The sequence below is a fragment of the Bactrocera neohumeralis genome, unplaced genomic scaffold, assembly GCF_024586455.1.
Source record: "Bactrocera neohumeralis isolate Rockhampton unplaced genomic scaffold, APGP_CSIRO_Bneo_wtdbg2-racon-allhic-juicebox.fasta_v2 cluster09, whole genome shotgun sequence".
In the NCBI taxonomy this organism is placed as follows: domain Eukaryota; kingdom Metazoa; phylum Arthropoda; class Insecta; order Diptera; family Tephritidae; genus Bactrocera; species Bactrocera neohumeralis.
Window position 1 is genome coordinate 18,131,040 of NW_026089622.1, and position 23,871 is coordinate 18,154,910.

Genomic DNA, 23,871 nt, shown 5'->3' on the forward strand with positions numbered 1-23,871 from the left:
TGGGTTGTCAATACTTCCCTGAGCCCCCATATACCTAAGATTTTCGAAATTCTAGCTCATTTTATGCTGGATACGTATGTATATGATTGCTCCATATGATTTGTGATCGTATGTAAGGTACCTTGATGAAACCGAAGGAAAATTTTTTTGAGTATGTGGCATTTTAGTAGTATGTGGGATGAGCAAAAATAGATAAAATCTGGTCGATACTAACCCCTGCTGAAACATATTCAATATAGAATGATCGGTTGCACCCGAACTTAGCCCTTCCTTACTTGTTTTATTTTAACATATTGCATTATTATGTGCAATCAAGCATTTTTATTAATTTTCACTTATAAAATCACTTTAAATATGTACTTTTGGCCGGTTTTTGAGACCAAATACTCCCATGTGCGTCGTTCCGTGCAAACGATAACTTAAGTAAAAAGAGAAATATCTTAATGAAACCTGATATAGGTGTTTCATGGTAGCACTAAATTAAGGTATAAACCTATAATTTGCTGCAGAAGCTTGCAGTAAAAAGAGAGAGCTGAAGGCACAATAGCCCTTAGGTCGCGGTGCAATTTTCATTTATTTATCTAATCTAATCAACTGAATGTATTAAATATAACCTTTATCTCAATTGAAGATGTTTTTAATATAATTTATCTGACGAGAACTAAAATATAGCAATAAAACTAAGTCCAAGGTTATGGCCTTCAATATACTATATGTCAACATGTTGAATTCTTTTGCAACATTTTGTACAGAGTATAATAGTTTTGGTCACCTATCGGTTGCTTTTATAACATAAAACTAATCATGTGTGTCCGTGCATGCAAGCTATAATTTTAGTAAAAATGGAGATATCTTCATGAAACTTGACGTACGTATTCCTTGGCAAAAAGTGGAGGACGAGATGTAAATGAGCGTAAGGGGCCACTGATACGCCCTCAAAACAATATTAAACGAAAACTTATAGTACCATAACTGAGTACCAAATTAAGATATACAAATGTTATTTGGCAAAGGGGATCGCAATAGTGGGGCACCTGTGCGGCGAATTCCATCAGGTATATCACTGCATATAATATAATAGACATGGGCCTAGCACACTGATCGTAGATACAACAGCCATTATTGGTTGTTCATTAGATATGAAGTTAGCTACTTAAACACTAAATTTCCTAACTTTTAAATATCACTTCTTTGTTTCATGATTTGATATATGTATGTTTATTATATATAGCATATATGTATACATATACATATATATATATATATATATATACATATTGTATGCTATTATGAATTGAACATATGTATATATTATACATAACATGTATTGAAGGTATTGATAGCAATATATGAGATGTAAATCATGAATACCAACGATGGCCATTTATTTTCTCATTTGTCCTTTGCCAGCGGAGCGGAGTCGAAGAGCACAACAACTTCTTTCGATCTACTTAATGAGAATTGTGAAACTATTTTTGCATTCCAACAACACGTCTGTACACCACCTCACATAACAAAAGAGGATAGACCACCCCATCCGGACTTCATTCGATTCTACATTCGATACATTACAATCCTGCGTGATACTCAATTCGAGTATCAAAATCGACGGTTCTATATTTAATAGTAATTACTTTTACTTACATAGACCTAATAATAAAAGTTAACTTAAATGAATGCTTCCCTTACGCGGCATATTTTTACGCAGAATATACTTTTATTATTAATTACATTATATGCTATATATATATCAAGATTTTAATTTTTTACATTACAAAAACCTTTTCAACTTTTGGGCTTGAGAATTTTGTATTTGTAATAGGACAAACCACAGCACCGTCCTCTCTAGTTATTTCGGGTAAAGCCTAGAGTAAAAAAAAAAATCATTTATAACCAAAATTTAGCTTTATTTTACACTGTATTTACCAACTGCCCAAATATTTGGCCGTTCGGCAGCATCATTGGTAAGTTATGTTCATTCAAAGGTAGTCCAGTGACTCTAAAAAATCGAGAAAAATATAATATATATTAGGAAGAAAACTTTATACTCTAAGTAAAAATCTGCGGAAATGAGATTGGAACTTGAGCTAAATATTTGAAAAAAGTAATAAAAAAAATTTCGTACAGGTAATATTAAGCAAAAATTTAGTTAAGGGGTTACAAACAAGTTTTACTAAAAACTATTTACTTTTTGCAATACGCTGCGAGAGTTTAAAAATATTGCGACTAAATTCCGAGATACAACTATCCTATCTCTGAAAAGTTCATCGCAGATTAGCTTCACTTATAAATATATATATATTAGGGTGCTTCAAAACAAATTTTTGAATTTGTTTTTCAACTCTTACCCCTTCAAATGTTAGTGATTGACAAACAAAAAATCCTCCCTCAAGCCAGGCGCTGTAGCTTAACTCTCAGGGGTCGCTATTTTTTTTTAGGTTCCTATACATTGAACATAGGAATTTTCGTTTTTTCATTCAAACTAAAAATTTCACCAACTAATTTTCGTTTCTCAAAAATAACCATCACATATTCATAAGGTTCACTTTTCAAACTTGTATATACATTTATGATAGCGGCCCGGTACGTGCTTCGCTACGTACAAAGTGAAATAATAAAAAAAAAATTATTTTAACATCAAATTCATTTATTCAAAAAACAAAAGCATATATTAATTGGTTGCTTGAAATTTTAAAACTTATTTGTAATCGTTTGAATTGAAATGATACATCAGTTGGTATCGTAGGGATACGCGGCATCAAATAACTTCTCTTTTTGATTTTGCACTTAAGATCATAGCTTCAATCAAATTTGCAACAACTTTTTCACTGCCAACAGCAACAGGTTGCAAGAGTATAATAATTTTTGTAGCCTCGAAAGATTGAAATGTCGAATTTTATTGTTGAATATTACTCAAACAAAAGCTTCGACGTTTGAGATGTCCCAAAACTTAATCAATAAAATGGTTCGGGTGGAATTTTTTAATGCTGGAAATCTCACTTTGCTATTAGCACCACACATCCCGGGCATTTCACCTTGAAAGTTAGCCGGATCACAATGTGGTCAAATTGCGTCCATCATTCCAATATTTCCGTTCATACTATAATCAATCTGACTGTTGTAATTAAAGCAGCATGCAGCATGTCATCCAAAATAGTACGACGTATTCCGCATTACTTTCACGCTGCGATGCATTAGCTTGTGCGCGTTCATCTGAATATAGAACCGTCGGCTTAGTAATGGCTCATCATTTGCATTACGCGTTCGCCGACCTATATTTGCTCGTCTGGCTGGTGGCATTTTTTCTTCATATAGAAAAGAATAAATCAAATTATAAAACAATTTCATCTATAACAAAAAAGTAAAGCATCGGAATGCACACAATATGTTTTTTTCAAATAAAAAACACACGGGCATACATACATATATTTCAGTTCAACTGTTCAAGACTTACCGTTGTTTGATCATTTAATTGAAATAAAGCCTGTGAAATAAAAAATTAAAAACTGACGACTCGCCGACAGCGAAAAAGTACACGCACACATATACACGATATACATATGTACACAATATAAGACTCACCGTTAGTATGAATGCATTCAACAATATATTTAAAAATATAAACGCAAAGCAATAATTATCGCAGTCGATTAAAGCAATTTGCTTTAATCTAAGTACGTCCGAAATAAAATGACCGCATGAACAAAACTTTCCATTAACAGTTATTGAATTTATTAGTTACAAAAAATGTTATAAATGACGTTCGACCAATCTCCATCTGCTAAATACATAGTCAGAATAAAGCCTAAAGATTTGGTTTGGATAGGTGAGCCCGTTCTTAAGTTATAAAATTATAACGAAAAGCGGCATTACTTTATATATACTGTGAGCGCCAAAAATAAGTAAACAGCAATTCTATCAATATTAAAGAGTTTATCATAACGCAGTCGTTAATAAAATAATAAAAAGTTTTATTGTAGAATTCAAGATACATATATATTATAAGAGTGTAACTTAGTATTAATAATAAACAAAAACTAAACACAGCCAAAAATAATTCGCTAAAACTAAAAATACTCTCGTTTTTTCTTCGGGTCATGACCATTGAATTGAACTTTAACTCAGTCATCATGTCTCTTCGGGTGAGCCAAAGCCTTGACAGTAGACCAAAGCTTACTCACACCGGTGGAGAAGTTGCAGGACTGCAGCTGATCTATCCTTTTCGACCTCTTATGTTGGTTTACTAATCGCTGAATCTCCAAATTGAGATTCCTTATTCGGGGATTTCCGCAATCGACATGGCGTAAGGTGTAGCGCTCATTAGCTAAAACGGCTGGGAAATTTGGCGGGGTTCCACAATTTCACCAGCTCCATCCCCCTACGATCGTTTGACAGGCAGGAATGCTAAAGGTCATGGTGCGTGTTAAAGTCGCCTAGTACCAAACGGTTTTCACCACGAAGTAGCGCTCCTCTATTCGGGTGATATCCTGTAGGGCAACATGTTACTGGGGGTAATTATTTATTAAATACTTCGAGCTCGACATCGCCTGACCGGATAGCTATTCCCTGACATTGAAGGGTAGTATCCCTGCGGTCGATGTTTTAATCGAATAAGCGATATTGCACGGTGTTGTGCAATATGAAGGTAGAGAAGGGGCTCGCTCACGATCTTTACGTAAAACGTTGAAAAGTTGCTGAGTGGTTCTCTCACGAGGATTGGAACAAGTCCTATTCCACCTGATTTCTTCAACGCAATGGATTTCTTTCTTTATGCTTGCACCGGCGGATATTGAAACGAAAACCTTCAAAGCTGGAGTGTTCCCTTCTATCCGAGCAACATGATCAACCAGCGAAGCTGCTTTCTTTTGATTCATTGAACTATGTCAATATCGCCGTATGTCTTGTACAGCTCCTATTTCCATAGACTGCATTATTCGTCGTTGCCAATGAGCATAGGACCATAAGTCTTTCGCAACACCTTTCTCTCGAAAACTTCTAGAGCCAACTCATTTTACACTTATAAATTTAATTTTTGTATCCAATAACACTTGAGTAATTCGTTTCTACAGCGCCAACTATATATAAGTAAATGTCAAGGATTTAGAATAGCATCCGCCGATTTCGGGTTAAAATGGGTATAAAGGATGTCCTCCAGAACAAATATATATATATATAGATACCACTGGCTTATGGTTTTTGAGATATTTGCAATTAAAATTCAAAAATTGAACTGTTTAAAATGCGAGTTTCTCTGACTTATAATTAATTTTACACTTATATTTTTAATTCTTATCTATCCACTAGCACTTCAGTAATTCGGTTCTACACATTTTTTTTGTATTCAAAAATGCAAAAGTAACTTTAATTCCAAATTTAACTTTTTTCCGGAAATTAACAATATTAAACTAAATATAAATTTTTTGGAAAAATGTAAATTATTTTGAAAATGTACTTATGTATGTACATATATTAAAATTTACTGTATGTATTTCATTATGATTCCATAAAATCATTAAAAATATATAATAGAGTAAGGTTTGTATCATTACCCAAATGTGCATTTAATTTAGTTTTATGGAAATTAGTGTTAAATTTATAAATTTACATTAAATGTTTTAATATCATATTAAAAGATCAAGCGGTCGCACATGTGCTCATATATAATTACATAAATATGTATACATGTAAGTTAAGTTTTGCTTTGTTTAGCAGTTTATCATTGACAGACGGCAGCGTTAAACCAGATTAATTGCATTTTTCGGGATTAATTCAGGAGTTACCACAGCTAACTCCGTTGCTGAATCCAAAAATAACTCTCAAAATTTTAGGGAGTTTGTGAGATTTTCGTTGGCAACATTGTTAAAAAAGGGCCAATTTTCATCTATTGTGAATGAAATACAAACACCCCTGACAGCTGTTTATCAAATTCTCAATATAATATCAATAAAACTTCTATGTTATGATGCAGTTTTAAAAATAATGTGTTGATATGTTTTTGTAATAAAAAATGGTTTGGTAAAAATTGGTCGGCTAACAACCGTAATGTTTATCTTCTATCAATTTTCATTGAAAATATTATAAAAAGGACAATGAGCTGTTTATGAGAGTTTCAAACTCGCATAGCTGCCATCTGTCACCTACAAATTTGGATCTGATTAAGTGCGCAGTTAATCCGGATTAACGCTGCCGTCTGTCAAGGCTATTAAGAAATGTAACTGAACATAGTATCTTAAAAATACCCTAAACTAGCTGTGGTTCAACGGCAGCGGTGTCTGTGGTTCAACAGCAGCGGCGTCGGCGTTTTTAACGGCAGAGTTTAGCGGATGTTGGATGGTCAGCAGAATTTTCAATATATTGAAGTGGATGATTGTTTATTTTCATTATTATTTATTGATCAGCAATAATGTCGATCGATTCTGGGAGTTGCAGCGGATGTTTGTTTTAACAAATTTCTGTATGTTGTTGAACTTTAACAACGACATTGTTGCAATGAATGTTGTTATGTTGAAATAAATATTTGTTGTGTTAACTCTCCCTCCTCAAATTTCTACTTGTCCTCAAGTAGCTTTAAAAGTATGGTATGTTATTAAATTGTAGTTGTACAGATCTAGGAAAATTGTTTGTTTCATTCATGATTTGTGTCGGAATTTTTCCAATTTGTAGGGTTAGGTTTTCCTTTGGTTTTATACAGAATTTTTGTATTACAACTATTGGTATAATAAAGGCCGATAGAAAAATTATATCTATACGGTTCGAGGAGGAATCTGTATTTATTTGGTCTAATTGTTTCATATTTTTTATGTTGAGTGCGTGTAGGGATTCCATTGATAGTATTTGAAGACGATCCAATTCTAATGGGGTCATATGATTGGATGAGTAGTGCTCCGGGTTTCAATATAGTTTTCTCCTTGTTGCTGAATTCTTTATTATTTATGGTTATGCTCTCATTCCAATAGTGTACGAGATATGTTCCTTTCAGATGACGGGTTATATTATTTTGTATTAGACTGCCGTTAAAGTTGTTAAGTAGGATTAAGCTGTTGTCAATCTCTTCGACTTCCGGGATATGGTCTGCATTACTGAAATCACACAGCGATTATTTGCACTCAACTAATTTAGAAATACATTTCGATTCTATTAAATTAATGGCTGTATCTTTTTTTTTACAAATTTTTATATTGTTGGATATTTTACAGTCATCTGTTTCTAAGTGAACTATTAGTTTATTTTTTTACAACTGGTTTTATTAGTAGATTTTGATAATTGATTGCGTCTTATTCTGGAATTTTTACAATATAACTATAGCCGTTTCATTATGTAAGACTGATACTTCAGCGAACTCTAACATTTCTTCGACTGATAGAGTTGTTATATTATTTTTTTGAAATATTTTGTGGACATCTTGTAATTCTATTTCGTTTAAAAGTAAAGTATTTATTATATTTTGTTTTGCCCATTGAGTTGCATATTTGACACCTAATATTTTGCTTAACGAATATTGTCTGCTGTGGAAGTTTTAATTTCTTTGCGGTCCTTGTTATGGTTTTCTACGTCAGTTGCCTGTTTTTGTTTTAGTTTTTCTATGTTATTCTGTCTGCTTCTATCGCATTCCTCAGGGTCCGTGGCTACGTTTCTGCCGAAAAATAGTTCTAGGGGGCGCTTTTTGTAATTCGTCAAATGTCCGATGTACCTGTTTTATTTTTAAGCATCTCATAATTTCTGAAAGGGTGGAATGGAATCTTTCAACTTGTCCGTTTACAGAGCTCTTGTAGGGCGGAGCTTTAAAAACTTTTATACGTAGCTTATCTTTCATCATGATTGTTGCCAAATTAAGAGACTTTTCGTTATCTACTATAACGCACTTGGGTACTCCATAATAAAATAAAATGTCGTGCAAAGGTTTTTTATATCTTCTATTGATTTTGACTGGATTATTTTTGCTTGCGCAAGTTTTGAAAATGTATCTATTGCTGTTAAGATTAATTTTTTTCAGTTGAGAATATGTCTATGTGAAGTGTATGTCCAGGAAACTCAGGTATTGGGGTTTCTGTAATTGCGGGATTTGGAGGATCATATTTTTCTTCCTTGCATATCTGGCATTGTTTTAACAGTGTAGCTATTCTTTGTCTCATTTTCGAAAAATAATATTTCTCTGAGAGTTGCAGTTTGTTTTCCTGAGCGTTTCTAGGAGCTCTGTTGTGAATCTGTAAAATTATCTCATCCTGGTCTGTTTCTTTTGTTATGTCTTCTACCTTCATGATAAATTCGCCAGGTTGGGTCATATTTTTATTGTTTTGAAATGTCACTTGTCTTTGTATCTGTCTTTATCGTTGGTGGGGATTTTCTTCAATATTTATTATTTATTGGATGTCTAATCAAATTGTTTGGATTAGCCATCCGTTTTTTCAAAATTTAATTTTATATTATTAAATTAGTTGGAGTATTCTTACTACCTCAATTTTATTTCTGATTCGCCTTAATCAATCAATCATTTCGATCATTATTTTTAATTATTATTACTGTTTTTTTTTTTTGAAAACCAGTATCTGGTTTTACCCTTTGGGTAGGAATCACAGAATAGGGTTAAGTTATACTACGTTTGCGTACAAAACTTCGTTAAGTTAAATTTTTGCAAAAGTAGGAGTTATTATCGCTTTACACCTTGTTTAAATAAGTAATAAATTAGTTTATCGATGAGTACCAACCACTCAATATAAATGATTCCACTTGCACTAACATTCGCGAGAGTATTTAAAAAGAAAAAAAGGTTATTTATTTAAAGGGTACAATTTATTTAAAGTTATCTTTAATTTACAATACAATGATTTTTTTGAAAATATATCGCGTCCATTCGAGGTAGAATGCGTTGTATCGCTGTAAGTCGGCGCAGGCGGAACGATGATGATCGAAGCAAAAAGAAGGAAACTCGCGGCGCAGTGTAGAAGCGAAAGTTGAGAAACCAATTGCGTAGACGAATTTAATGTTGAATTGTTCGGACGAATTGTTGATTATAGGTGCTGGCGAAAGGTGTCGACGCGGCGCAGTGTCAACGAATCGAATCTCCTCTCCTGTTGTCTATCCTTTTTGTTTAGTGGGTAGGAGCACAGGTGTGGGGAGTTGCGTTGAAGTGTCAACAACTATGGTGAATTGCGCTGGCGTATAAGGGTGCGCCAGTTTTTCCCATGTTGAGTGAGGGGGGAGGCTTAACTCATTTAAACATCCTGGGCATCCTAGTATTCCAAACATATGTTGTTGCACGTATTTCGCCGTACTGCTGTTGGAGTAGCATGGATTTGACAGCAAAAGTATTTAATAATGGCGGTGTAATATTGTCATATTTATTCGTGTATGTGGAAAACAGCTTTTGGTTTAAAATATGTCACATGTAAATATTTGAATATGAATTTTAAAATGCAAATAGATGCTTAAGAGAAGCAACTTTATTTTGCAGGTTATTTATTTTTTGGCTTTTCTGTGTTATTAGCAATTGTTGCAATTTTTTTATGATATTTAATTTACGATCGGCTTAAGAAGGATAGTAACGCCTCGCCTGGCTCAGATATGGCCAGAATGGGTACTCCTTAGCTCTGGAGTTAGGACTGTGACAATAGAGGGATCTTGCAAGAGAATGGCCGTGAATTGCGAACGCCTTCATTTTGAATTGTATCGTGGTAATTTCTAGCTACTTATTTTGAAGTGGAATGTTAAAATTTGACAACAGATTCCCATCCACTACCCTTATGAGGAGCGCTTATATAAGAACGATAAGAACGACCTTTGCTTTTTGTAAATCTAGGTGCGTCACACTATCGCATTGGGCATATGGTGCTCGTTGAACCTTAATTTTGTATAAGATTTTATTTATTTTGAAAATTTACAAAAAAATGTCGATTTTTCGACTTTTTGATGCAACTGTGTTATATTTTATGTTTTTATGCATGCACTAATTTGGCGTTTAGTAGCTCGCCACCGCTCTAGGATCTGTTCAGATTTTTTTTCATTATTGGAAGTTTCCCTATATCTCGAAATTTCCTTAATTGTGAATTAAGGTATTGATTTTGTTTTTTCTCAACTTGAGTTGTCATAGTGATAATTGGTTCTGTAATTAGTCCACTTTGTGTTTCGCTGTGCAGCGTTTGAGCTTTTTGTACCTTTGAGCAACATGGTGTCTCTTGGCAATTTTTAAAATTGTGGATTTCGGGATTCGCTTTTGCTAAACCCGTGGTTCCTTTTGTGTAAGCGTTTCTTTGGAGTAAGTTAGGATATCTGTTGTAATGAAGCATTGAATGGTGTCTTTTGTGACAATGGAAGCAATTAAATTTGCTTATGCCCTCTTTTACATAGTTCGCATGACGTAGGTTTGCGTTGTTCAGATGTGAACGATTGCGTTTTTGTGAAAGTTTTTGTTCACAAGTAAAATGTTTTTGTTACTAACTTGGGCTCTATTTAAGCTTCCATTTTGGTCGTGTTTAATGTTCTTTTTTCTTCTAACCTTTCCGCAATTTCATAATGGGTGGTGAGAAAGTTTTTCATTTGTTGCCACGTTGGGCACTTTTTTCGTGATGAGAGCGATTGCTCCCATAGAAGTAACGACTTTTCTGGTAATGCGGCGGTACATACATATATTTACCAGAATAGGGTCCCAGCTATCTGTGGGAATATTTTATGTCGATAGAATCGACCAGCAATTTGTAACAGTGGATTCTAGTTTGATGAATTCTACACTTGTTCCTTTCTTAACTTTTGGCAAGTTCATTAGTGTCGTTACTTCTTTATCGACTAGTATACTTTCGTTTTCATATCTTGCTTTTAGAGCTTCTCAAGCCAAATTGAAATTATCGTCATTAAGAGCGAACTGTTTTACTATTATGCCTGCTTGACCTTTTGTCTTGTATCGGAGGTGATACAATTTTTGTACTTTTGATAGTTGTGGATGGTTGATGTAAACGGCTGTAAACATGTCGCGGAAGGACGGCCATTCTTCATAACCTCCATAAAATATTTTATGTCACATGCGGGCACCTCGAGTTTGATGCCTGAACTTGCCTTTTGACTGTCTATTTGTGGCAGCTCTACTCTACTGTGGGGAGTAGGTGCAATTGCTTTAATGAGCTTTAGTTGATCGGAGATCATAGCTGTTGTTTCTTCAAACTGGTCTAAGCAGTTCCCGTATATGGTGTAAGTAGATAATTTAAAATTTTGTGGCAGATCTGAGTCGTCAGAATCTACAATGACGTCATGAGCCGTTTTGAGGCGAGTCCAAAAATTTTTACGATTTTGACCTTTTACTTCTAATAACGATTCAGAGTTTTCGTGAATCGGTGAGGAGGCAAATCTAGTGTAGTAACTTCTTAAACTGTCACATTCTGAAATAAATTTAGCAACCTGTTTTGGGCCTGTAGCTCCTGCAGGTGTGTTTATATTATTGTTGTTGTTAACCATTTTTGCTAAATAATATTATTTATTTATATTTTAGTTCGAAAATATATTTGAATTGTTTATTGGTATTAAAAACCGCGCTTTTTATTAATTAAAATTTTTGATGTCCGAATTTAGGTACACCCTAATACTTGGACTTGTATGTGCGTATGTTTTGTGCGATTGAGAGCTCGTTGAAGAGATCAATGTGCTATTTATATAAGAATGCACGAATTGTTTGTGTTTTTATGAATATGCTTTGTTCGTAAGCAATTGAGACCTCGGTGGAGAGATCAATTCGCTTTTTGTATACAATCCTGCTTGTTTTTGTTTGCCAAAGAACAAGAGGTATTGCCGGATAATTGCCAATGTGGACTTTGAATATGTACTAATGTTTATGTGCTAATATACTTATATTTTACATAGTTCTTACAAGTTGTGTATGTTTTGTTGAACCTTTTTTGTTCTTTTGAGAGAGAGAGGTATTTGAAAAAGTTATTTTCTTTTATGTACATATATGTTCATATGTAAATAAATATACACTTTTACAATTAGAATCCTCGTCTAATATGTACTAAAGATATATGTAAGTATGTAAATGTATGTATGCATATACATATGTATATTTTGCGCTTGGCAATTACGCATATGTACATAAGTATATTGTAGGTATAATGCAATATATAATGAATGTTTCCACTAAATATACATATATGCATATATGTATGTATATAAGTGTAGTTATATTTATTTTGTTTGTGTTTTTGTCTTTTACTTTATGTAGGACTTGCGATTTTTCCTTTGCTTACTTATTATATACAATCCCGCTTACTGCTTTATTAAACAGAAAGGGTTTGCCGGAAATTTTTCGCAAGTAATTGCTCGGATATTAGTTGCTTTTAGTGTTTTGAAAATACAAAGATAAGCTCTTATGCTTTTTATATATTTAACATACATTACCTTACGCGCTAAATAGGTAGGTAATTTTTTTTTTTTGCCGTTAGTGCGGATTTTAATTACAGGTATTATATCAAATAACACTGCAATTTTGGGCATACATATGTGTATATATTAAATTAATAAAGGACATAATACGCTCATTGTGGTGTCCTTTGAGGGGATAATGTGGCTGTATGTAGCAAAACTCCAAACTGTTTCCAGTTGGTATGCCTCGTAATGTTGTTTGTGCGTATATTTGTCTGCGTTTATTCGGGCCTCTGATGTCAACTCCTTCTCCTTCGCTTCCAGTTGATTGTCTTTGGTTTAGCGTTTTATTTTGTTTTTGTTTATTTTATGTTGTTTTAGATTCGCGCCCTATTAATTTGTTAGTTTATATTTTATATTTAGGTTTCGCGCGCGTTTAGTTTGTTCGTATGTATGTATGTATGTTTTACTGCTGGGTTTCGCGCCCAGTGTTTTTTTTGTATGTATGTATTTTTAGTTTCGCGATTTCACGCCCGTTTATGTGTTGTTTTTAGTTTATTTCGTCTGTTTTTTATATAATTTTAGTTTTGTTGGCACCAGAGCTCGCAAATAACTGTCGACCGTTTCTCGTTGTCTGCAAATAAGTGTCTCTCCCTGACTCTTTACGAAAAGACTCAGAGAGCAACCGTTTTATGGGTTCTTGAATGAGCTTGCTTGCGCTCAGAGCGAAACCGTTTTTTTCTATTCTGCTTTGTTCTGGTTGTTCCAAGACCGTTTTGTCGTGTTCAGTGGAGCAAAAAGTCTTTTGCGTATGTATTGGTATACATTCACATGCATAGGCAAGCAAATCGTTAAACGTCTGTTTTGCAGACGAAATTATTAATTGCGATCGTGAATTGAGTGTGTTAAGTTGTGAAATATTTGTTGCAGACAGTGTCAGAAAGCAAAAAAGATCCTGTTTCTGCAAAACTTATCAAAATTTATGCTGACATCGAAAACTTCGACGTAACATTTGGTCGCTTGCCATTAAATTCAAATAGTATATTGGAATTTTTTAATGATTTGCAGCTTAAGATTCCGCATACATATATGTAAGTGCACTAGCGCAGGTTGTGCTGGCTACACCTGCAACGCAAGTGTCCGTCGAACGGGCATTCTCAGCCCTACACTTTATATTAAGTGAACGAAGAAGTTCGATTAGTGCAGAAAATCTAAATGTCTTACAACAAAAGTAAATGTGAAGACCGTTTGCGTTGAGTTTTTCGGTCAATCGGTCTTTTGCTGACTCTCTTTGTGCGAGCGTTTCTCGTTCCGCTCTTTACGCACTGCTCATTGAAAGACCGAAATACAAAGAGCTTAACGAAAAGCGCTTAACAGAAAACATAAATGAAGACAGCAAGAGTCTCTTGCTCAGAGCGAGAGCGAGAGAGTATGAACTTTTTCGGTTGTGCTCGCAACGAGAGCTTAAGAAGAAAAACGGTCGACAGTTATTTGCGAGCTATGGTTGGCACACATTTATGATATGTATTAATGTTTTTAGTTTAATTAGGAATTTTGTCCATATTTTCTTTACTTTTTAATATGTTTTGATGTACATATGTATGTACATATGTGAGTGAAATTTTAATATCAGTTTATTGGATTTTATTTTAACTTATTAACAAATTTAAGTATTACAATATTAAATTAATACGTCACATTTCAATGTTTGCTTAATGACTAACTCATCCTTGCTAAATAACTGCTACAGAAGGTCATCTCGATTATTTCACTTCTAACGTATAAGATATATAAGAGCGTATTGAGATTAATTTATTGTTTGAGTGAGTGTAGCAATGTCACTTGTGTATACATATATATAAAAGAACTATTGTTTATTATTTTGCGCAGTGTCAACGAATCGAATCTCCTCTCCTGTTGTCTATCCTTTTTGTTTAGTGGGTAGGAGCACAGGTGTGGGGAGTTGCGCTGAAGTGTCAACAACTATGGTGAATTGCGCTGGCGTATTAGGGTGCGCCAGTTTTTTTCCCAGGTTGATTGAGGGGGGAGGCTTAACTCATTTAAACACGCCTTTTTTAGAAATATATTATTTATGATTTTAATAGCTTCAAAATGCAATTCGATCTCTTTCAATAATTTCCACTTCACTTAGTTATATAATTTAATTTTTTTATATAGAATTTAAAAATTTCCTTATAATATTTAATTTATAATTTTAATTTGTGATTTAATATAGTACGAAGATTTTATGAATTTTAAATTGTCACACTTAATTTTCACTTAAATCTAACGTACATTGCTACATTGGTATGGCTGCCCTTCTTGGTAGTCCGGATCTCTCCCGTTCGGTTCGGCTTGTCCCTACTAGGGATCCTGCAACTTACTCTGGAGTAGAAGGTGTCCGGCGGGCTTGCCTTACAAGACTTGCAAATCCACCGATGTCCAACGAAGTTCAACTTTTAAGTTTTTGTAGCCTCGTTGGTCCCTGCTCGGGCGCCAGTTAAGTTTTGCTTTATTGAGTTAAGAAATGCAACTGGCAGAGTTTAGCGGATGTTGAATGGTCAGCAGAATTTACAATATATTGAAGTGGATGATTGTTTATTTTCATTATTATTTATTGATCAGCAATAATGTCGATCGATTCTGTTGAACTTTAACAACGACATTGTTGCAATGAATGTTATGTTGAAATAAATATTTGTTGTGTTAACTTGTACAAATATTACAGACCATGTGCATAATGTTTATAAATTTGTCTACAGGCAATATAGGTATGTATGTAAACAGTACACTCAATGCTTCATGCGAAATTTCCGTTGACAAGGTCAACCAATGGCGAAGCTCATGTTTTGTCAAAGAGACAATGTGTCGACGGACCGACGCGACGACAAAGCGTCACAACATTGTCTTGTTAGTAGAAAACCGAGGTGTGCGAAAAGCATAAGCGAACGATTGGCGATTATCACCGCTTCCCTTTCCGCATACATATCGACGCTGATTTTTGCGAGCCACGGAAAAATATTTTAGAAAGGACAAATATTTTAAGCCAACAAGAACTATGTTGCCCCTTTTGTCACTCTTTTCTGTGGTTTGCGAGTTTGCGGGCTTGACACTTTTCCCTTCTAGAAAAATATCAAAAATTATTCAATTTAGAATTTTTAGCTTTTGCCATCGTCGCGAAAAGGCGCTTGTAGGCAAAGGCATGCTCAGGGAGATGTAATGGTGTTTGCTTTTATGAATGAAGCGTGCTTGCCTATTGAAAGTGCGCTTGCGTTCATGAATGAAAATGTTCTTGTTGTGTGTTTTTCTACAAATTTGGGCATCGACTATTTGGCTGCCATATTTACTTGTGACGCCGCTAATACCATTTGAGACAATTGTTGTTTTTATGGAACAATTTTTGTAATTTTTGCGCGTGACATATCTACATGTGAACGCATATAAGTATGTATGTTGTGTATGTATTATTTGTGTGGCAATGTCATATGCACATATTTACTACATGTGTACGCATATAAGTATGTATAATGATGTTTGAGACGATTGTAGAACAATGTAAGTATGTAAGTTTGTGTATGCATTATTTGTGTGCCAATGCCAAGCGCACCTGTCTTCTTATACAGTAAACCCTGTTGTACTTTGCCCTTGACGTAACGTAAAATTCTTTTTGCTGACTTCCAATGTTCTTCAGTGTAGTTGCTGTTAAATTGACTCATAAAAATTACTGCATGCGCTATATGTGGTCTTGTATCTTTTGGTATGGATATTTCCCCCAAATTTTTGTCGGAGGAATGGTAAGTATGCAATTCACTTCTATTCTATAAGGATTGTTCTTTAACATTTCGGAATGGCTTCACTATTGATTCTGTGATGTCTTCTGCGATATAAATATTTTCGTTGATTCTTATGAAAACTGTACCCAAACAACGATTAAAGTAACCTTCATATCGAAATGTTGCGAGCGTTTTCTTCGTTGTTTTTAACCAACATCCATAATGGCCAACATAATGTTACCACCTTCTCGACGTACGTAGAAACATGGGTCAAATTTCGTTGATTTTAATCCAATCTTGTTTAGAGTTGCTGATAACTTGTGATACCACATTAACCCTGACTGTCGCAAACCATACAATGCTTTCTTTACTAGGCATACGGGGTTTTCTCGTTCTAGAGCTGCTTGCCACTCTTTTGTTGTTTGTTATATTTCACTACTATACTTTGTCAAACCTTTTAAGCCCACAGGTTGACCTCGTTGAATTTTCGTCTCGATTTCCATTCAAATACGCAGTGACCACATCCATCTGATGTATCTGGAGATCCAGCTCTGTACTCAGTACTGTGAAGAGCCGTACTGAAGTTGACCCTGCAACCGGAGAGGAAACTTCGTGAAAATCTTTCTCCGGTCGTTGAACATAACCCTTTGCAACCAGACGAACTTTTTTTAAATGTTCATCTTTAGTAAAAAAACTTGTTACCAATTACTTTACGATTCAAAGGCTTTTCAACTATTTGCCAAGTTCTGTTTCTCATATGCGCCAAAATTATGATCATTAATTATAAAACGTGGTTCGTTGCACTTGTAGAAATCATCTGGATCAGTAACCTCCTCCTCTGAATCGTTATTAAGCGATTAACTGGCGATACACTTTTCGTGGACGCCCTCTTTGCCCCGTGCGTACATATGTTGGTCTACCACGTAATTTATTACCTGCACCTACCTCACTATTAGGCGTGGCTACCGACTCTTCATTCCCACAACCGACCTCGCTATCAGTATGATAATTTTCGAATATCACGTCCATTTTATTTTCATATTCAACGTCTTTTTCATTTTCGTACTCAAATTCTTCAAAAGTTCCATTAAAAGCAGGTTTATCGATGAACTGTACATCACGACTTTTTATAATACACTTTTTAGTCTTTGGATACAACGGGTACGCCTTTGATTCGCATGAGTAGCCAACAAATATATGTACATGGCTCAGAGCGAGTTAATTCATATACTTATGAATGGTTAAAAAATATATTTTTTCTTTTGCAGAATAAATTCACATACTTAATGAACATGTTTTCGTATTATGCTATGGGTTATATATCATTCGTTAAGCTGATAACATGTTCATGTCTTGTGGCTTAGGTCTAAAGTCTAATTGTATTATTTGTTGTAAACAAGTGCTTATCATGCGGCCTACGCATGTCTCGCTTTCGGGTATGGTGTCGTATGAGTTTAAAGTCTAGTGTTTGATACTCTTGTTTATTTGATTAGGGCAGAACTGGCTTTATCAGCGTTTCTCATATACTTGTGTATAAGTGTCGTTGATACTGGTATTAACTCTCCTCTCTCTTATAAAAAATGTTCTAATTTTTATAATGTAAAGTTGGCTGTGAGTTGTTGAAGTTCGTGTGGTTTCTTTCTTTCTTGAGTAACTTGTCGTAGTTTGATTAATTTGAGTAGTGTCCAAATTATCATGACTATAATTCCAAATGTTGTGATTGTGTAGCATAAAGTGCGGATCGGGTGATCTTCAATTGGAATTAGTAGTTTATGTAACTTCCGGATATTCGTATATTTAGTTTCTTCATGGGAGTTGATTACTTCATCAATTGTATGGTGCCTTCATGTTGGATTATCTGCTTTATTGTATCCTGTATGTTTGTATACTTTCGTCCATTTATTTTAATGGTGTCATTGAACTGGATCAAGTTTACTCCTGAGATAGTTTCGTTATTAATTTCATATTTGCCATCTAATATTATATTACCCTAATCTAATATTGTAATTATTGCATTTGTTTCTTCAATAGTTTCACAATTTGCATTTTCTTTTAGCACTAATTTCGAAATACATTCATTATCCTTGTTGGTTTTACATATAAAATTATTTAGTGATTGTTTACATTCTTTTACTCTTGAATAATTATTTATATTACATTGAGCTGTATGTTTGTCTAATATATATTTGCCATGTAGATAACTTAACGATGTTATTTTAAATAATTTACATTTTTGCGTTATTAAAGGGTATTTATAAATGATTACATATGTATCCTTAACTCTAATTACATTTATTGTGGAGTATTCCATTACATTTAAAACTGGAATATGTAACTTTTCGTTTTTTATTATTTGTTTTATATCATTTAAATTTAAAGATTTAAACAAGTAATTTCCTGTCTTTACAGAATTTATAGTTTCAAATAGAGTTTCTAATTCCTTTAAAGTTCTGATATGACCAGGTTTGTTTAGATTGATGGAGGATCAGCCTTTGATATTAATTGTTCAAAGTGTGAGTTAATGACTCTTTGTTGTTTATTATTTTCTATTATTTCATTTAAATGTGTTTTTATTTCAATATGTCTGGAGTCCCAGTTATAAATTTTGTTATAGTCCCTAAAATGTTTATCGATCTCTTTTGTATTGAGTGTGAAATAGTTTGTCCAATTAAATTTGAGATTCTATTCTCGTTTATGATATCTTGTTGTGTCCTGCCAAATGATCTATATTCTATCTGTTTATATTTTCCCAATATTGTCCTTAAATTAAATAAATGGTATAAATATTCGGTATCTTCATATAGTTATGCGTCGTCAGTTTCGGTGAATATAAATTTTTTATTTTTTAGATTGCTCACTGTGTATGCTTTTATGTTTATTATTAAATTAAATAGGAGTGTTACGAATGTTATCTTTATGTAAGACATGTTGTCTTCCTCCTCTCTCTACTAAAACTGTGTCCTCACGGTTTTCTATAACTATGTATTTAAATAATTTTGTTCAGGTTTTGTACGTCGTTTTGACAGAGTGTAAATTATTTGTTTCTTTCATTGGGGGGCCTTTTTACGTGGCGGGTTCCAAACCCAGCGCACAATCCTATGTAGGGGATGTTTCGCCTTCTCACTTTAGCTCGCCTTCGAACGGATGTTCTTAGGCTACCCAGAGGATACTTGGTCAAAGACCGGAAGTTGTGAGCTGCTTGAACCATGTGGAAAATAATCGTTTCTGGTCACTCTCAAGTGAATGGCGCTCAGAGCACTTTCCTCACTTGCGTAAACTTCTACACATGACTTCATCCTCCACTGTGGGACGGCATTTCAAACGCCTTACATACAGCTGCAACCGAAACCATTGGTTTTCGGAAAGTGCAAAAGAACAGCTGGTATGACGAGGAGTGCCGTGTCGCCGCGGAGATACCGAGAGTTGAAGAGGGAAGCGAGACGCATTAACAGACAGAAAAAGAAAGATACCGAAATGCGTGAGTACGAAGAGCTTGATAAGCTGGCCGACAGGGGTAATGCTCGACAATTCTACGAAAAAATGCGGCGGCTTACAGAAGGTTTTAAAAGTGGAGCATACTCTTGTAGAACCCCTAAAGGTGATGCAGTCACCGATGCCCAGAGCATACTTAAATTATGGAGGGAACACTTCTCCAGCCTGCTGAATGGTAGTGAACACACAACGTCAGGAGAAGGCGAACCCGATTCCCCAATCGATGACGATGGAGCAGACGTTCCATTACCCGACCATGGTTCGAATAGCAATTACCCGCCTGAAGAACAACAAAGCGGCGGGGGCCGATGGATTACCGGCCGAGCTATTCAAACACGGCCGCGAAGAACTGATAAGGAGCATGCATCAGCTTCTTTGTAAAATATGGTCGGACGAAAGCATGCCCAACGATTGGAATTTAAGGGTGCTATGCCCAATCCATAAGAAAGGTGACCCCACAATCTGAGCCAACTACCGGTTCTATCGAGCGTATTGTGTGAAAGATTAAAGCCCACCGTCAACAAACTGATTGGACCTTATCAGTGTGGCTTTAGACCTGGAAAATCAACAATCGACCAGATATTCAGCATGCGCCAAATCTTGGGAAAGACCCATGAAAGAAGAATCGACACACACCACCCCTTCGTCTATTTCAAAGCTGCTTTCGACAGCACGAAAAGGAGCTGCCTTTATGCTGCGATGTCTGATTTTGGTATCCCCGCAAAACTAATACGGCTGGGTAAGCTGACGTTGAGCAACACCAAAAGCTCCGTCAGAATCGGGAAGACCTCAATGAGCCGTTCCATACCAAACGAGGTTTCAGACAAGGCGATTCCCTATCGTGCGACTTTTTCAACCTGCTTCTGGAGAAAGGTGCTACTTCGGACTAAGTAGGCAATTGAGAAGCAAAGTCCTCTCTCGACGAACAAAAACCAAACTCTATAAGTCACTCATAATTCCCGTGCTGCTATATGGTGCAGAGGCTTAGACGATGTCAACAATTAATGAGTCGACGTTGAGAGTTTTCAAGAGAAAAGTCCTGCGAAAGATTGGCCACGGCGAATATCGCATTCGATGGAACGATGAGCTGTATGAGATATATGACGACATTGACATAGTCCAGCGAATTAAAAGACAGCGGAAGTAGGTCAATGTTGTCCGGATGGACGAAAACACTCCAGCTCTGAAAGTATTCGACGCAGTACCCGCCGGGGGAAGCAGAGGAAGAGGAAGACCTCCACTCCGTTGGCAGGACCAAGTGGAGAAGGACCTGGCTTCGCTTGGAATATCCAATTGGCGCCACGTATAGCGAAAAGAAGAAACGACTGGCGCGCTGTTGTTAACTCGGCTATATTCGCGTAAACGGTGTCTACGCCAATTAAGAAGAAGAAGAAATTATTTGTTTTGGTTCATAAACTGTTTGTGTTCTTTTTTTATTATGTTTAGTTTTCTTTAATATGATTTGATTCTTATAGTATAGTTTTCGTTTGGTGAACTACGTGTCGAGTGCATCGATTCTATTGTTGAAGTGTTAATTATTTGTCTTGATAGTGCATCTGCTACTATGTTTTGATTTCCTGATTTGTATACTATTTTTGCTCCAGATTCTTGTGTAAAATTTTTCCATCTTTTTAGTTTTATATTTGGATTTTTGTCCGAAATAGAAAATATTAATGCTTGGTGATTAGTGTGTATAGTTAAATCTGCTATACCGTAAATATAAATCCTAAGTTTTCCTATAGCCCATACTACTGCTAATAATTCTTTTTCCGTTGTACAATAATTTTCTTGTTTTTGTTAATGTTCTTGATATAAAAAATATAGGTTTCTTTTCTTGTGATAAAACTCTTCCTATGGCGAAATTACTCGCATCTCTAGTTAAATCAAAAAGTTTTGACAAATCTGGTTGAAATAGTTCAACTTGTTCTTTTAATTTTGTTCTAATTATTTGTATAGCTTTTATAGCTTCTTTATCTAATTTAATTTCTTTCTTAGTTGACATGTTTTTATTTGTTATACAATTTTCTCCTTGTAGATGTATGGTTAGTGGTTTTGTTATTTTGCTATATCCTTGTATAAATTTCCTATAATATCCCGCCATACCTAAAAATTACCTTAATTCTTTCAGGGTTTGAGGTATCGGATACTTGTTTAACGTTTCTACTTTCTTTGAATCTACCGTTATCCTATTATTTGTTATTATATGTCAAAAATATTCGACTTGATTTTTAAAGAAGTGTGATTTTTCATTAGATTTTCATATTTGCTTTATGTAATGTGTTTAATATGTTCTTCAGGTGTCGAGGAATATATTAACACGTCGTCGATATATACAAACGCAAATTTATTTGTATATTCTCGTAGAATATCATCAACACATTTTTGAAATATTGAGGGTGCATTTCTTAATCCGAAGGGCATTCGTATGATTTCATATTTTGGTGCATTTATGGAAAATGCTGTTTTTTCCCTACCTTCTTTTTTTATCATAATTTAAAAATATTAATAGCTTTACCTGACAATACAAGCGTCATATTTATATCCGGAATAGGATATCTATCTGTTATAGTTTTTGAATTTAATTTTTAAAAATCTATCACTAATATTTTCTTGGGTTTTCCATTTTCATCTATACCCTTTTTTGGTACTGTCCAAACTGGTGAGTTATAAGGACTTCTACTAGGTTGTATTATATTATTCTTTAATAATTTTTTTATTTCTGAATTGACGAAATCGTTATCTGCATACAGATATTGGTATTGTTTCGTCCGAACAGGTTCATTAGTTTTTGTCCTAATGGTTGCTTCTATCGTTGTGTAAATGGTAACTTTTCTGTTTATTATAATCTCCTCTTCATAATCTTTATAATCATTTGTGTAATTTATTTTTTGATTTTTGTTTTCATTTGTATATTTTAATTGTAGTGACGTGAAATCCATTTCTGCAATTAATTTTTTCAATCGACAAAATCCTATTATCATATCAAAATCTTTGATATCTTCTAGTTCAAAAAATGGTAAATCATGGCTTAACAGTAGTATTTTTTTTTTACTATCATCCATGCATTGATTTTGTCCATACAGGATCTATTGATATACTCTTACTATTCTGCATTTTTTTGATATGCAGTTGTTTGTAGCGCCTGAGTCGATCATGATATTCACTTCTTGTTGTGTTGGACCATCCTTGAGTGTAAGGCAAGGTAGTCCATCCTTTAGCCAGCTTCTTCCATGTGTCTGAAGGTTTGTTCTGGCTGAGGTTCAGGTTGTTGGTGTGTGTTGAGCCTTTGTATCTTTTGCGGAAGGATGTTTCTGTTAAAGTGATTTCGTTTGTACCCACTGTTTCTTTGAGGTTCGTCAACATCCATGCGTTCTTGTGGAGGTTGGTATGTATTAAATACTCTTTGAGGTTGTGCATAATTGTAATTGTTCCTCGTTTGTTGCCTTGGTTGAAATTGGTTTCAGGCAATTATGATGATTAGGTTAATTTAAACCATTGGTCAAGAAACCAATATATCTTGACCAATGGTTTAAATTATTATTTTGCCATTGTGGTGGATTAAAATTAAACGGGTTTGTCTTATCTGGTCAATCTTTGTCAAAAGTTATTTAAATTTTGGTTTTGGATTTCGATAGGTCGCCTTAGATTTTTATTTTCACTAGTTTGTTTTAATCGTATTTCGATTTGTTTAGCACTTGTATAAGTTTGCATTAAGCATTGATATTGATTAGATGCTAAGGCTGTTGCCAAATTTTTATTTTTTAATCCTTTAATAAATTGTGTTATAGATTCGCGTTCAATATATTTGTTATTTATTTCTGATTTTAGAAGGTCCACTGTATTTTTAATCAGCTTCCTGTGCAGTGTCATTGTGTATTGGAAATAAGTGTCCAAGTCTTCTGTTGGTTGTTGTGCCAAGTTCTTCATGTGTTCTTGTATTTCATACAGTGCGTTTCGGTCGGGAAGCTTCCAAAGCTTTCATGATACTGTAGAAGTTGAGAGGTGTGTTGTTGCATTCAAGTAACATATCTGCATGCCCGGTGATTCTCCTTCTGAAGGTTGTAAGGATATGTAGAATTGAGGTGTGTTCTGGAATACTCGGAGTGGTTCCATGACTTTCATTACATGTGACTTCCATAACGTATATCCTTCTTTGTTTCCTTGGAAAATAGGTAATTCCTTTATGACTTCGGTTTGTACATATGTTACATTCTGGAATTGCATTGTGGCTTCTTCGTATATTGTTGGGGTGGGAGTTTCGCTA

General features: G+C 34.6%; 1 protein-coding gene across 2 annotated transcripts in view; it reads right to left on the bottom strand.

Moving 5' to 3' along the window:
- Positions 1-1,695: 1,695 nt before the first annotated feature.
- The window catches only part of LOC126764054 (E3 ubiquitin-protein transferase MAEA), a 188,395-nt gene continuing 166,219 nt past the window's right edge, over positions 1,696-23,871 (bottom strand). For both annotated transcript variants that reach the window (XM_050481807.1, XM_050481808.1), the window contains exons 6-7: positions 1,927-1,999; positions 1,696-1,865 (exon numbers count right to left, since the gene is read on the bottom strand). In XM_050481807.1, the coding sequence (XP_050337764.1) occupies positions 1,767-1,865; positions 1,927-1,999 (172 nt within the window). In that variant the 3' untranslated portion in view covers positions 1,696-1,766. The remainder of the gene's footprint in view (positions 1,866-1,926; positions 2,000-23,871) is intronic.